Raw genomic sequence first — 15,549 nt, 5'->3', positions numbered from 1 at the left:
TCTGGGAGGTCTTTTGCCAGAGGCTAGCTCACCATACAGGATGTCTTTTGGAATCCTTCCATCATTCATCCTGTGGACATGGCCAAGCCAGCGGAGCCGACGCTGCCTGAGGAGGGTGTGCATGGCTGGGATTCCAGCTTGCTCTAGGACGGCGGTGTTGGTCACTCTGTCCTTCCATGATATTCCAAGGATGCGCCTGAGGCAGCGCAAGTGGAAGATGTTCAGCCTCTTTTCCTGGCAGGCATACAGGGTCCAAGTCTCGCTGCCATAAAGAAGGGTGCTGAGGATGCAGGCTCTGTAGACTTGCATTTTGGTGTGAGTGTACGGCTTGTTGTTATTCCACACTCTCTTGCTGAGTCTGGACAGAGTTGTGGCCGCTTTTCCAATCCTCTTATTTAGCTCAGTGTCCAACAACAGGGTGTCAGTGATGGTGGACCCGAGGTAAACGAACTCATGGACGACCTCTAACGTATAGTTGTCAATGCTGATTGATGGAGATTCAGCAACATCCTGACCGAGTACGTTTGTCTTCTTTAGGCTGATGGTAAGCCCAAAGTCCTTGCACGCGTTGGAGAACGGATCCAGCAGTTTTTGAAGCTGGTCTTCTGTGTGAGACACTACAGCAGCATCGTCTGCGAACAGCATGTCTCTGATGAGGACTTCCCGCACCTTAGACTCAGCTTTCAGCCTTGCAAGATTAAACAGTTTCCCATCAGATCTTGTGTGCAGCAAGATGCCGTCTGTTGAAGATCCAAAGGCATGCTTCAGGAGGAGTGCAAAGAAGATCCCGAACAATGTCGGAGCAAGCATGCATCCTTGTTTGACACCGCTCCTGATTCTGAAAGCATCCGATAATGCGCCATCATATTGGATGGTTCCTCTCATGTCTTCGTGGAACGACTGGATCATCTTGAGTAACCGTGGAGGACAGCCTATCTTGTGGAGCAGTTTGAACAGACCATCCCTGCTGACCAAGTCGAAGGCCTTGGTCAGGTCGATGAAGGCTATGTAGAGTGGCTTCCTCTGCTCCCTGCACTTCTCCTGCAGCTGCCTTAGAGAGAAGACCATGTCAATGGTAGACCTCTCTGCGTGGAATCCGCACTGTGATTCGGGGTACACCCTCTCAGCAATCTTCTGGAGTCTGCCGAGGATGACGCAAGCGAACAGTTTACCAGTGACACTTAGGAGGGAGATTCCACGGTAGTTGTTGCAGTCGCTTCTGTCTCCTTTGTTCTTATACAAGGTTACAATGTTGGCGCCGCACATATCCTATGGAACCTCACCCTCTTTCCAGCACAGGCACAGTAGCTCATGTAGGGGTTCCAGGAGCGTGTCCGCGGCACACTTGATCACCTCTGGTGGTATACCATCCTGGCCAGGGGCCTTTCCTGCTGCAATGCTGTCGATGGCTTTCTTCAGTTCATCTACAGTCGGTTCTTGATCCAGTTCGTCCATTACTGGTAGGAGCTCGACGGCATCGAGGGCTGCGTCAACCACAACGTTCTCGCGTGAGTACAGCTCGGAGTAGTGCTCAACCCAGTGCTCCATCTGTTTGGCTTTGTCAGCGATGACTTCTCCAGATTTGGATTTCAGAGGTGCCATCTTGTTCTGGGTGGGTCCTAATGCCTTCTTCATACCCTCGTACATTCCTCTGAAATTACCAAAGTCAGCACAGGTCTGGATGCTGCTGCATAGCTGGAGCCAGTGGTTGTTGGCACAGCGCCTGGCTGTCTGCTGTACTGTTCTTCTGGCCGCTCTAAGTGCTTGCTGGGTACTCTGGCTCGGTGAGCGTTTGTACTCCAGGAGTGCAGCGCGCTTCTTTTCAATGACTGGAATCATTTCATCTGAGTTAGTTTCGAACCAGTCGTTCGTGTTTCTAGCTTTTCTTCCAAACACCGACAAGGCCGTGCTGTAAACTGTATCCCTCAGATGTTGCCATTTGGATGTCACATCGGCACCCCCGGGGCCTCTGCGCAGATTTTCCTGGAGGGTCTCTCTGAACTTTTCAGCTTTCTCCGAGTTTGCCGTCTTTCTGGCATCAATGTGAGGCCTTCCAGCAGGTTTAGAGCGGTACAGCTTCTTGGGTCTCAGCTTGAGCTTGGAGCAAACTAGCGAGTGATCTGTATCACAGTCAGCACTACGATAGCTGCATGTCAGAAGGACCTTTTTGAGGTTATTACGCCTAGTGATGACCACGTCTAGTTGATGCCAGTGCTTCGAGAGTGGGTGTCTCCACGACACTCTGTGCTGTGGCTTCGTTTGGAAGAATGTGTTTGTGACGCACAGATTGTGATACATGCACAGTTCAAGGAGACGCTGTCCATTGTCATTTATTTTTCCTACACTGAAGTGTCCTAAGCAGGAAGGCTATGAGGCCCAATCAGCTCCAACTCTTGCATTGAAGTCACCCAAGATGTACAGTTGTTCATGAGCAGGTATTTGTGCTACAGCAGCACTAAGCACGTCATAGAACTCATCTTTTACTTCTGGTGTGGCGTACAGGGTTGGAGCATAAGCGCAGATCAGGTGGACGGGACCGGCGCAAGTTTGAAGCGTGATCCGAAGCAGTCTTTCTGATCCGCCCATGACTAATTCCACCATTTGTAGAAGGGTGTTTCTGACAGCAAAGCCAACACCATGCTCTCTGGGTTCTTCTTGGACTTTACCCTGCCAGAAAAAGGTGTAGTCCTTTTCCTTTACAGATCCTGAATCTGCAAGTCACGTCTCTTGCAGTGCAGTGATATCAACTCGGAGCCTCTTCAGTTCCTCGTTGATGACAGCGGTCTTTCGGGTGTCACTGATGGCCTGAAGATCTTCAGTCAAGCCGGTCAGCATGGTCCACATATTCCAGCACGCAAGCTTAAATTGTTGATGTTTCTCATTTCTTGTTGATTTTCTTATTGGTTTGCCTGGTGCCCAAATTTCAGTCACTTGTCAGGTTCAGGAACCTTAAGCCTCACGCACCCAGCGAGGCAGGTGAACTGTGGCGGGACAGTACCCTATTGGCTGGGGGCTGCCCAGCTTGAGGCGGGCGGTGACTGTCCAGTGAGATGCAAGGATCTCTCCCACCGTTGAAGGCAACCCCTGGCACTCGTCCTCTACGCCAGTCGAGCAAGAGCTTATAACCGGTATCTGTTGCCTCCCGTGTTGACGCAATGCTGTTCAGCGATGCCGGAGTATCTCTCCGGGTGCGAGCCTGGGCACTTATTATGGAGACTCTGGGCTGCCCAGACACCAGTGTCCCCCTCTCGGCTTTACTGATACAGTCCAAAGGAGAGGATAACCTCTACGTCTGGTACCAGCTCAGCTGCAGGAGTTGCTGGGACAGTGCCAGAAGTTGACACCGAACCACCTTCGGACTCCACTCTGGATTTTCTCTCAGGGTTTACTCCCTTAACCTTTCTCCTTCCCAGGATAACCCACAAGGCAGTGGGGTGTGGAGAATGTGGTTAAGGATCCCACTACTTCATACCTCCCTGTCACCACGAGTCACCATAGCTCCCTGTGGAGCAATGACCTCATATCCCTGGGACCCTCCTCCCCACCTTTCGTGGCCCCCCCAGCTACCATCACCATAGGACCCTCCCCAACCCACTACCCCATCTGCTCCCATGTCCACCCTCCTCACTGCACTGGCCCCTCTCCCCCCAGCTGCTCTCAGTGCCCCCAGGTCCACCTTCCCCCATCGTTCTTCAGGGTCTTCTCTTCAGAGACTCCTTTTCCTGATAATGCTGCCTTGCAGGGCACAGGAGGCACACCATACCTGAAAAGGACAACAAACACGGGGCTCCTCCCTCGGCGAACTCCCAGACGCAAACTCCCTGCCCTGTTCGCTGCTCACCCCTTGTTCACTGGGAGCCCCCTTCTTATAGAGAGAGCTGGAGCTGGTTAGGCCTGGCTCAAAGCCTTGCCTCCAGTCTAATCAGCCCTTGAAGGCTCACCTGGCAGAAAACTCCCCCAATTCACACCTTGCAAACTGCTCAGGCACACAGGCATCTCATCAAATTGCCCTTCTCTGCAAAGTAACATAGCTGCACAGACAGACAGACAGACATTCACCCACCAGCTCACCACACAACCCCCCAAATCCCACACTCACCCAAGCTCCTCTAGGATGCTTTGCCCAGAGGCAAACTCCCTTCCCTGTTAGCTGCTGTCCCCCGTTCTCCAGCGAGTAATGAATGATAAAAGTGCATCAGTATGCATATACTGTATTATTGATTACCTGACCAGTATCATGACAATAACTGACATGCAAAAGGAGGTTAGAGAGGCTACAAAATCAGGAAAAAAATGTGTGATTTCAACTATCCTCACACAGACTAGGTAAATGTTACCTCATGTAGGATAGAGAGAAAAAACTTCTAGACATCACGTGTGACTGCTACTTGGAGCTCCTAGTCCTTGTACCCATGAAAAGAGAGATAATTCTTGATTTAATCCTCAGGAGAGCACAGGTTTTTGTTCAAGAGATTACCTGTAGCTGAAATGTTCATTAACAGCAACCATAACGAATTTAAAGGTAGCTGTAGGGAAGAAAACACCAAAAGATACCTCAGCACGCTAATATTTAACTTTAGAAAGGGGAAATACAAAAGAATGAGGATGCCAGTTAGATTGAACTTTAAAAAAGTAGTCAGAAGGATAGACTGTCTTCATGCAGCATGAAGACTATTTAAAACCACCACAACGGAGGTTGAGATTAGATGTGTACCCTCAAATAAAAGGACAGTATGGGGACAAAAAGAATGCCACCATGGCTAAAGAGCAAAATGGCATAGGCCTTTAGAAGTAAAAAGGCATTACTTAAAATTGTAAAAAACAATAAAAAGGAAAATAGGAAGAAATCACTAATTCTAGTAAAAAAAAAAAAAAAAGCCAGCCGTCATGTTGCACTTTAAAGCCTAACAAAATAATTTATTAGCAAGTAAAAGGTAAAAGTATAAGAACACAAGCCATGAAAACATTGCAGAACCAACTTGCTAAGGATGCAAAAAAACAGTAATTTTTTCCAAGTACAGAAGCATGAAGCCTGACAAATAAGCAATGGGGCAGTTGCTTTCTCTCTGTTACTAAAGGATAAAGGTGTTGAAAGAGCACTCAAGGAAGACAGTACCCTCACAGAAAAGCTAAACTGATTATTTACCTCACTATAGAGGATGTAGGGGAAGATACACTCCTCAGAAATAGTGTTTGAATGACACATCTGAAATAGTATCCCAGATTATTACAAAAACTGAAGAGTTTTCCAACAAACTCACAAATGTAACAGTAATAAGTCATTAAGACCAGGTAGCATTCACCCAAGAATCACAGGGGAAATCATATATGAAACTGCAGAACTTCTGTCATATATAATCTGATTGAAATCACTCTCTCTACAAGATGACTGGAACGTTAGCTAATATAACAAGTTTTTTTTTTTAATTACTTGAGAGGAGATCTTGGCAACTACAGGCAAAGGAGCCTATCATCAGTATGGAGCAAACTGTTAGACAACTATAGTAAAGAACAGAATTTTCGAGCATTTAAACACAATTTATTAGGGAAGAGTAAACACAGCTTTTGTAAAGGGAAGTCATGACTCAACCATCTATTACAGTGTTTCCCAAAGTGTGGTACACGCACCAATGGTGGTATGCAAAAGGATTTCAAGGAGTATGCTGAAGAAAATAAATGACTAAATATCAAGAAATAAGTACTGGGCTGGCACTGAGAGAGGCGGTATGCTGATAAGACTGAAGTCCTGAAAGGGGTACACAAATGTTTTATATTTAGGAAAAAAATGATCTATTAGAATTCCTGGGGGCTGGGGGAACGTCAACAAGCATGGGGATAACATACTTGAAGGTTCTGAAAATGTCTGACAGAACTCCTCATCATAGGCTCTAAAGGAAACTGAGTAACCACTGGATAAGAGGGGAGGCCCTCTCATTGATTAGTAACAGGAAAGACAGGAAACACTCCAAGGCATCCTTCAGTCTGCATGGACTATGGATCACACCCTTCATAACTCCATTTAAGATCATCATTTGCAGCATGGACTGTGACTGTGGAGGCCCACACGAGAGTGACAGTCCTTGCTACATCTGCTGCATATGTAGTGGGTGTCTGGCAGGTCCTTGCGGTCCTTTCCACAGGCCCGCTTCTCCTCTGCCAGCTGTCTGATCTTCATCTCACCCTTCTGAAGGCCCTTGTGTAGTTCCTGCTTCCAGCTGCTACAGTCATCTGCCAGCTCTTCCCAACTATCTGGGTCGATGTCTACCTCCTTGAGGTCCAGCTTACACACGTCTTTGTAGTGCAATTGGGGGCGTCCGGGAGGTCTTTTGCCAGAGGCTAGCTCGCTGTACAGGATGTCTTTTGGGATCCTTCCATCATTCATCCTGTGGACATGGCCAAGCCAGTGGAGCCGCCACTGCCTGAGGAGGGTATGCATGGTTGGAATTCCAGCTTGCTCAAGGACGGTGTTGTTGGGCACTCTGTCCTTCCATATCCCAAGAATGCGCCTAGGCAGCAAAAGTGGAAGACATTCAGCCTCTTTTCCTGGCGGGCGTACAAGACTTGCTGCCATAGAGGAGGATACTGAGGATGCAGGTGTGAGTGTGCATCCTCAGTGTGTGTGCATTTTGGTGTGAGTGTACAGCTTGCTGTTGTTCCACACTCTCTTGCTAAGTCTGAACAGAGTTGTGGCTGCTTTTCCAAATCTCCTGTTTAGCTCAGACTCCAGCAACAGGGTGTCAGTGATGGTGGACCCAAGGTAAGTAAATTTGTGGACGACCTCTAGCATGTAATTGTCAATGCTGATTGATGGAGGTTCAGCAACGTCCTGACCAAGTACATTTGTCTTCTCTAGGCTGATGGTAAGCCCGAAGTCCTTGCATGCTTTGGAGAACTGATCCAGCAGTTTTTGAAGCTGGCCTTCTGTGTGTGTCACTACAGCAGCGTCATCTGCAAACAGCATGTCTCTAATGAGCACTTCCTGCACCTTAGACTTAGTCTTCAGCCTTGCAAGATTAAAGTTTCCTGTCAGATCTTGTGTGCAAAAAGATGCCCTCTGTTGAGGATCCAAAGGCATGCTTCAGGAGGAGTGCAAAGAAGATCCCGAACAATGTCGGAGCAAGGACACATCCTTGTTTGATGCCACTCTTGATGCTGAAGGCATCCGATGATGTGCCATTATATTGGATGGTTCCTATGGTGTCTTTGTGGAAAGACTGGATCATCTTGAGTAGCTGTGGTGGACAGCCTATCTTGTGGAGCAATTTAAACAGTACATCCCTACTGACTGAGTCAAAAGCCTTGGTCAGGTCGATGAAAGCAACAGAGTGGCTTCCTCTGCTCCCTGCATTTCTCCTGCAGCTGCCTCAGGGAGAAGATCATATCAATGGTAGATCTCTTGGCGCGGAATCCGCACTGGGATTCAGGATACACCCTCTCAGCGAGCTTCTGGAGTCTGCTGAGGATGACGCGAGTGAACAATTTACCAGTGATACTTAGAAGGGAAATTCCACGGTAATTGTTGCAGTCACTTCTGTCTCCTTTGTTCTTATACAAGGTTATAATGTTAGCATCCCACATACCCTGTGGAACCTCACCCTGTCTCCAGCACAGGCACAGGAGCTCATGTAGGGGTTCCAGGAGTGTGTCCAAGGCACACTTGATTACCTCTGGTGGTACACCATCCTGGCCTGGGGCCTCTCCTACTGCAGTGCTGTCAATAGCTTTCTTCAATTCAACCACAGTTGGTTCCTGGTCCAGCTCGTCCATGACTGACAGGAGCTCGACAGCATTGAGGGCTGCATCAACCACAGTGTTCTCACATGAATACAGTTCAGAGTAGTGCTCGACCCATCGCTCCATCTGTTTGGCTTGTCAGTGATGAGTTCACCAGATTTGGATTTCAGAGGAGCTGTCTTGTTCTGGATGGGTCCCATTGCCTTCTTTATGCCCGTACATTCCCCTGAGATTATCAGAGTCAGCACAGGTCTGGATACTGCTGCATAGCTTAAGCCAGTAGTTGCTGGCACAGCGCCTGGCTGTCTGCTGTACTATTTTTCTGGCTACTCTGAGTGCTTGCTGGGTACTCTGACTGGGTGAGTGTTTATACTCCAGAAGTGCAGCGCGCTTCTTTTTGATGACTGAAATCATCTCATCGGAGTTAGCTTTGAACCAGTCGTTTGTGTTTCCAGCTCTTCTTCCAAACACTGACAAGGCTGTATTGTAGATTGTGTCCTTCAGATGCTGCCATCTGGATGTTGCATCAGCACCCCCAGGGCTGCTGTGCAGATTCTCCTCAAGGGTCTCTCTGAACATGTCCGCTTTTTCTGAGTTTGCCGTATCTCTGGCATCAATGCGGGGCCTTCCAGTTGGTTTAGAATGGTGCAGCTTCTTGGGTCTCAGCTTGAGCTTGGAGCAGAGTAGCGAATGACCTGTATCACAGTTGGCACTATGGTAGCTGTGTGTCAGGAAGACGTTTTTGACGTTGTCGCATCTGGTGATGACCAAGTCTAACTGGTGCCAGTGTTTCGAACGTGGATGTCTCCATGACACTCTGTGCCGTGGCTTGATTCAGAAAAATGTGTTTGTGATGCACAGATTGTGGTATGTGCAAAGTTTGAGGAGACACTGTCCATTGTCATTCATTTTTCCCACACCGAAGTGACCTAGGCAAGGGGGCCATGAGTCATGATTGGCTCCAATTCTTGCATAGAAGTCACCCAAAAGGTACAATTGGTCACGAGCAGGTATTTGCACTATGGCAGCACTGAGCTCATCATAGAACTTGTCCTTTGCTTCTGGTGTGCCATTCAGGGTTGGAGCGTAAGTGCTGATCAGGTGGATGGGACCGGTGCAGGTTTGAAGTTTGACCTGAAGGAGTCTTTTTGATCTGCCCGTGACTAATTCCACCATTTGCAGAAGGGTGTTTCTGATGGCAAAGCCAACGCTGTGCTCCCTGGGTTCCTCTTGGGCTTTGCCCTTGCAGAAAAAGGTGTAGTCCTTTTCCTTTAGGGATCCCAAAGCTTAAGGCAGGCGGTGACCATCCAATGAAATGCGATGATCTCTCCCACCGTCAGAAGCAACCCCTGGCACTCATTCTCTACGCTAATCGAGCAAGAGCTTATAACCGGTATCTGTTGCCTCCCGTGTTGGTTCAACGCTGTTAAGCGATGCTGGAATACCTCTCCAGGTGCGAGCTTGGGCAATTTTTATGGAGACCCTGGGTTGCCCAGACACCAGGCCCCCCTCTCGGCTTTACTGATATAGTCCAAAGGAAAGGGTAACCTCTACTTTTGGTACCAGCTCAGCTGCAGGAGTTGCCCGGACACTGCCATATGTTGACACAGAACCTGCCTTAGGACTCCCCTCCAGATTTTCTGTCAGGGTTTACTCCCTTAGCCTTACTCCTTCCCAGGATAAACCACAAGGCAGTGGGGCGTTTTCCTCCACCTCCACAGGAGTTGTCGATTGGCAGCACCACAACTCCTGGTCTGCCATTGAGACTGTGCATTAGAAGGGAGAAGGAACAAATCCCTTCATAAGGTCGGTATGTGAGACAGATCAGACCCCCCTCACTGTGTTTCGCCTGTGAGCTGACGCAGTTGCCCAGAGGATGGCATCACTGTACTGCACAACAGCTATGAGAGTTGAGTGGTGGGTGATGACCAGTGCTTCTGTCCGCCTGAAAAGGCACAGCTGCTGGAGAGTCAAAGGTACTACCTCTACCCCAGACACCCCATATGCACCCAGGTACAGCATCAGCTAACAGTTTAGCTGGCTCTCATTTTAAGCTGTAGAGGACACAGGAAAGACAGGAAACAAATAGTAGGAATAGTCTGTTTTCACATGCAGAGGTGAATAATGGAGTACCACAAGAAGCTCTGGGATGCGTTCTGTTCAACATATTCGTTGATGATGGGGAAAAGGGGTTGAAGAGTGACAAAGAAAATTTTCCACCCAGTTAGAAAAAGAAGTGCCTTACATGTTGACAAGTATCAGAGAGGTAGCCGAGTTAGTCTGTATCTTCAGAAACAACCAAGAAGTCCTGTGACACCTTACAGACTAACTGATATTTTGGAGCATAAGCCTTCACGGGCTTCATGAGAGATGCATCTGATGAAGCAGGTATTTGCCCACGAAAGTTTATACTCCAAAATATCTGCTAGTCTATAAGATGCCACAGGATTTCTTCTTGTTGTTCCAGTAAAAAAATGCATCAAGAGAGTTGAACCCAAAGAAAATGGTTGCAGAGGTGAGAAATTCCAGCTTGAGGGGGACACAATTCATCAGGGTTAGCCAATAGTTAATACACAAAATATTACACCTCCCCAGCTCATAACAGAAGTCTGCTGTTAACCACTGTGGATGCCATACTACCAATGTGTGTTACATTTCTACAGTCCTGTTCCAAGGCTAATGCAAAGTACTTAAGTCCTATCACCTACACAAAGTTCTTCTGAGCCACCTCTGAAATGCAGCCACCTCTGGGGCACAGAGCAGTGACTAGCCAGATGCAATAAAGTTATGTAATAGTTTAGCGGGCTGGGGGGCGGGGGGAAATGCTTTGAGACACGTTGTGGGGGTTGGGGACCATCCCCTTCCCCCTCCCCTCCAGCTGGCCAGGAGAGAAACTGCCCCACCAGGCAAAGGGAAGGGGCCGGGCCAGGCCAGCCCAGCCCGCTGCCGGCATGGCAGTCCCTCTCACCTGGCCAGTATCTGAGGGGAGGAGGCGCTGCACCCACAACTGCCCCCCGCGGCTCGTAGGAAGTACTCACACCCACCCCTATTGCAGTGGGGCAGAGAGGCGCCTTCCCTACCGCCGCCCCCCGGAGGGACCATCCCGCCACCTCCTCATACAGGTGGGGGCAACCCTCCCAGCTCTGCTCCCCGAGAACCGGACACGCAGGCAAGCTGCCCAGACGCTGCAGTCCGGTGGGCGGGACTTGGCCTCACCTCCGGCCAAAGGGCTCTGGCCCAGAGAACCAGCGGCGGGCCACTAGTCGTGACCATCTTAGCCCCCTTCCCCGCCCGCTCTCTGCCCGGGCGCGAGACGGTGACGCCCGAGTCCGAGCACCTCCCCAACCGCCTCTCGCGCGCGAAGCGAGGCGGGAAGGCGCAGCAGCCAATCATCTTCCCCTTCTCCGCCGCGCCCTTCCGGCCGACCAATCCGAGAGCAGCGCGGGCAGGACGCGCGGGCGGGGAAAGGGAACGTCCCTTGGCAACCAGCGGGGGGAGGGGGGGCGGTCGCTGGGAGAAACGACCGTTGGGGCCGGCCACAAACCATGGGCAGGAAGCCGGGAGCAGCCTGGGACGAACAGTGTAGAAGAGGAGGGCGCGTGACCCGCGCATGCAAATTATTTCCGGTCTGGGGAGGAAGGTGGAGTTGGAGCAAACCATTTCGGGGAGGGGTCCGGGACGAACCACTTCATCGTTAGAAGGCAGCATGGGGGATTTGGGACAAGCCATTTCAGGGTTAGTAGGGTGCACGCCTGGACGAAGTCGAGGAAAAGAGGAGGGGTCAGGCCAGGTTTGTAAGGGACAGGGTAGGGTTTGAGGGGCAAGCCCTTTCAATGCTAAAAAGGGGGTGGAGAGTAGGGGCAAACCATTTCAAGTTTGAAGGGGGAGTTGGGGTAAACTATTTCAGGGTCGGATGGGCGGGGAGCAGATGTTGGGGTGAACCATTGCAAAGCTGCAAAGGGTAGGAACAGTGTGCCCTGCACACACAGGTTACTTGGGACCAGGCACAGAGGTTGGGCAATGGGCTCGGTATCTTCAGCCTGTTCCAGTGCTGGGGGTCACCAGCTCTGTACCCAGCCCTTGGTGTGAGAGGAGAAGTTGGAGGCCCACTCTCAACACCCACACTCAGGCTCAGAGTGCTATGCAGTGGTGCCAAGTCAGCAGCCTGGACCTGAAGGCTGGGTTGATACACGCACCCCCTGCAGAAAATTACTTGGCATTTTGTGTTTGACTGATTTAGAAAGGTTTGGAGGTATGTTCCACCTGCTGGACTTCCCCATACCTGCAGAGTCACTTGGTGCCAAAGGCAGACCCTTCCCAAGAGCTGGGAGGTGAGGGGCCACTACCCCCTTCACCTCAGCAAGTCAGAAACCAGAGTAGGTCGAGGTAGCCAGCCCCTCCCTGACCTCCTGGGAACAGCTCCTGGCCCATGTCTGCCCTCTCTCCAGAGTCTCCTGCCAAGGACATACAGGACAGGTTCCCTAGTTGCACTCCACGCCTCCATCAGTAGGGCCCTGCCACCGTTGTGGTTTAATTGCAACAAACCCCAGTGCCAACTTTGTTCACCTATTTATTCTGGAGATACCATCATTAGTAGGGTTAGGTCTAAATACAAGATCAGGGCTTGTTTTCCTGTACCTCACTACTGTTACATATGCCATCGCCCACCACCAATGTCCCTCTACTATGTATAGTAGACAAACTGGAAAATTACTCGGCCGAAGAATGAACAGGCACAGAGCAGACAGTAGGAATCTGAATACACAGACCTCTCAGTGATCACTTCAATGTAGTGGGCCATTCTGTTGAAGACGTGAGAATGTGTGTCCTATAACAGAGGTTTTCCCAGCAGATTACAAAGGGAGACGTGAACTGGCGTTCATACTCAAATTCAATACATTGAATCTTGGCCTTGATAATAGTAGTAGTAGTAGTAGTAGTAGTAGTAGTAGCAGCAGCAGCAGCATCCTTCAGTCTACATACACTATGGATCGCACCCTTCGTAGTTCCGTTTGGCATCCTCATTTGCAGCGTGGGCTGGGACGGTGAAGACCCACACGAGAGTGACAGTCCTTGTTGCATCTGTTGCATATGTAATGGGTGTCTGGCAGGTCCTTGCTGTGCTTTCTGTAGGCTCGCTTCTCCTTTACTAGCTGTCTGATCCTCAACTCACCCTTCTGAAGGCCCTTATATAGTTCCTTCCTCCATCTGCTGTAATCATCTGCCAGCTCCTCCCAGCTGTCTGGTTTGATGTCTGCTTCCCTGAGGTCTCTCTTGCAAACATCTTTGTAGCGCAGCTAGGGGCGTCCTGGAGGTCTTTTGCCAGAGGCTAGCTTGCCATACAGGATGTCTTTTGGAATCCTTCCATCATTCATCCTGTGGACGTGGCCAAGCCAGCGGAGCCGACGCTGCCTGAGGAGGGTGTGCATAGTTGAGATTCCAGCTTGCTCTAGGACGGCGGTGTTGGTCACTCTGTCCTTCCATGATATTCCAAGGATGCGCCTGAAGCAGCGCACGTGGAAGATGTTCAGCCTCTTTTCCTGGCGGGCATACAGGGTCCATGTCTCGCTGCCATAAAGAAGGGTGCTGAGGATGCAGGCTCTGTAGACTTGCATTTTGGTGTGAGTGTACGGCTTGTTATTCCACACTCTCTTGCTGAGTCTGGACAGAGTTGTGGCCGCTTTTCCGATCCTCTTATTTAGCTCAGTGTCCAACGACAGGGTGTCAGTGACGGTGGACCCGAGGTAAACGAACTCATGGACGACCTCTAACGTATAGTTGTCAATGCTGATTGATGGAGATTCAGCAACGTCCTGAGCGAGTACATTCGTCTTCTTTAGGCTGATGGAGAGCCCAAAGTCCTTACATGCTTTGGAGAACCGATCCAGCAGCTTCTGAAGCTGGTCTTGTGGGTGTGACATGACAGCAGCGTCATCTGCTAACAGCATATCTCTGAGGACTTCCCGCACCTTAGATTTAGCTTTCAGCCTTACAAGATTAAACAGTTTCCCCATCAGATCTTGTGTGCAGCAACATGCCCTCTGTTGAAGATCCAAAGGCGTGTTTAAGGAGGAGTGCGAAGATCCCAAACAATGTCGGAGCAAGGACGCATCCTTGTTTGACGCCGCTCCTGATGCTGAAAGCATCCAATAATGTGCCATCATATTGGACGGTTCCTCTCATGTCTTCGTGGAAAGACTGGATCATCTTGAGTAACCGTGGCGGACAGCCTATCTTGTGGAGCAGTTTGAACAGTCCATCCCTGCTGACCAAGTCGAAGGCCTTGGTTAGGTCAATGAAAGCAATATAGAGTGGCTTCCTCCGCTCCCTGCATTTCTCCTGCAGCTACTTCAGAGAGAAGACCATGTCGACAGTAGCTCTCTCTGCACGGAATCCGCACTGTGATTCAGGATACACCCTCTCAGTAATCTTTTGAAGTCTGCTGAGGATGATGCGAGCAAACAGTTTACCAGTCATGCTTACAAGGGAGATTCCACAGTAATTGTTGCAGTCGCTTCTGTCTCCTTTGTTCTTATACAAGGTTATGATGTTAGCGTCGCACATGTCCTGTGGAACTTCTCCCTCTCTCCAGCACAGACACAGTAGCTCATGTAGGGGTTCCAAGAGAGCGTCTGCGGCACACTTGATTACCTCTGGTGGTACCATCCTGGCCCGGGGCCTTTCCTACTGCAATGTTTTCAATGGCTTTCTTCAGTTCATCCACAGTTGGTTCCTGGTCTAGTTCATCCATTACTGGTAGGAGTTTGATGGCATCGAGGGCTGAGTCAACCACAATGTTCTTGCGTGAGTACAGCTCGAAGCAGTGCTCAACCCAGCGCTCCATCTGTTTGGCTTTGTCAGTGATGACTTCACCAGATTTGGATTTCAGAGATGCCTTCTTGATGCTCTCGTACATTCCCCTGAGGTTACCAAAGTCAGCACTGGTCTGGATGCTGCTGCATCGCTTGAGCCAGTAGTTGTTGGCACAGCGCCTGGCCCTCTGCTGTACCGTTTTTCTGGCTGCTCTGAGCGCTTGCAGGGTATTCTGGCTCGGCGAATGTTTGTACTCCAGGAGTGCAGTGCGCTTTTTTTTCGATGGCTGGAATCATCTCATCGGAGTTAGCTTCGAACCAGTCATTTGTGTTTCTAGCTCTTCTTCCAAACACCAACAAGGCCGTGTTGTACATTGTATCCCTCAGATGCTACCATCTGGATATCACATCGGCACCCCCAGGGTTGCTGCGCAGATTCTCCTCGAGGGTCGCTCTGAACTTTTCAGCTCTCTCTGAGTTAGCTGTCTTTCTGGCATCGATGCGGGGCCTTCCAGTTTGTTTAGAGCGGTGCAGCTTCTTGGGAATCACCTTGAGTTTGGAGCAAACTAACGAGTGATCTGTATCGTAGTCAGCACTATGATAGCTGTGTGTCAGAAGGACGTTTTTGAGGTTATCACATCTAGCGATGACCACGTCTAGTTGATGCCAGTGTTTTGAGCGTGGGTGTCTCCATGACACTGTGCTGTGGCTTGGTTTGGAAAAATGTGTTTGTGATGCACAGATGGTGGTACGTGCAAAGTTCGAGAAGATGCTGACCATTTTCATTCATTTTTCCCCACACCAAAGTGGCCTAAGCAGGAAGGCCACGAGTCACGATCGGCTCCAACTCTCGCATTGAAGTCACCCAGAATGTGCAGTTGTTTGCGAGCAGGTATATGCGCTATGGCAGCACTAAGCACGTCATAAAACCTGCCTTTTACTTCTGGTGCGGCGTACAGGGTTGGGGTGTAAGGGCTGATCAGGTGGACAGGACTGGCGTGAG

General features: G+C 49.9%; 1 protein-coding gene across 4 annotated transcripts in view; it reads right to left on the bottom strand.

The window, feature by feature from the left end:
* Positions 1–4,476: 4,476 nt before the first annotated feature.
* Positions 4,477–15,549, bottom strand: part of IBA57 (iron-sulfur cluster assembly factor IBA57) — a 31,358-nt gene continuing 20,285 nt past the window's right edge. Inside the window, exon 5 of one of the 4 annotated variants that reach the window (XM_074986357.1) lies at positions 4,477–4,526. In XM_074986357.1, the coding sequence (XP_074842458.1) occupies positions 4,517–4,526 (10 nt within the window). In that variant the 3' untranslated portion in view covers positions 4,477–4,516. Of the gene's footprint in view, positions 4,527–12,340; positions 15,358–15,549 lie in introns of those variants that run through there. The other 3 variants (XM_074986355.1, XM_074986356.1, XM_074986359.1) reach the window with 3 other exon arrangements.

The sequence above is a fragment of the Carettochelys insculpta genome, chromosome 2 (genome assembly GCF_033958435.1).
Source record: "Carettochelys insculpta isolate YL-2023 chromosome 2, ASM3395843v1, whole genome shotgun sequence".
NCBI lineage: Eukaryota > Metazoa > Chordata > Testudines > Carettochelyidae > Carettochelys > Carettochelys insculpta.
The sequence above is the reverse complement of the archived record's forward strand: the minus strand, read 5'-3'. Positions and strand labels throughout refer to the sequence as shown.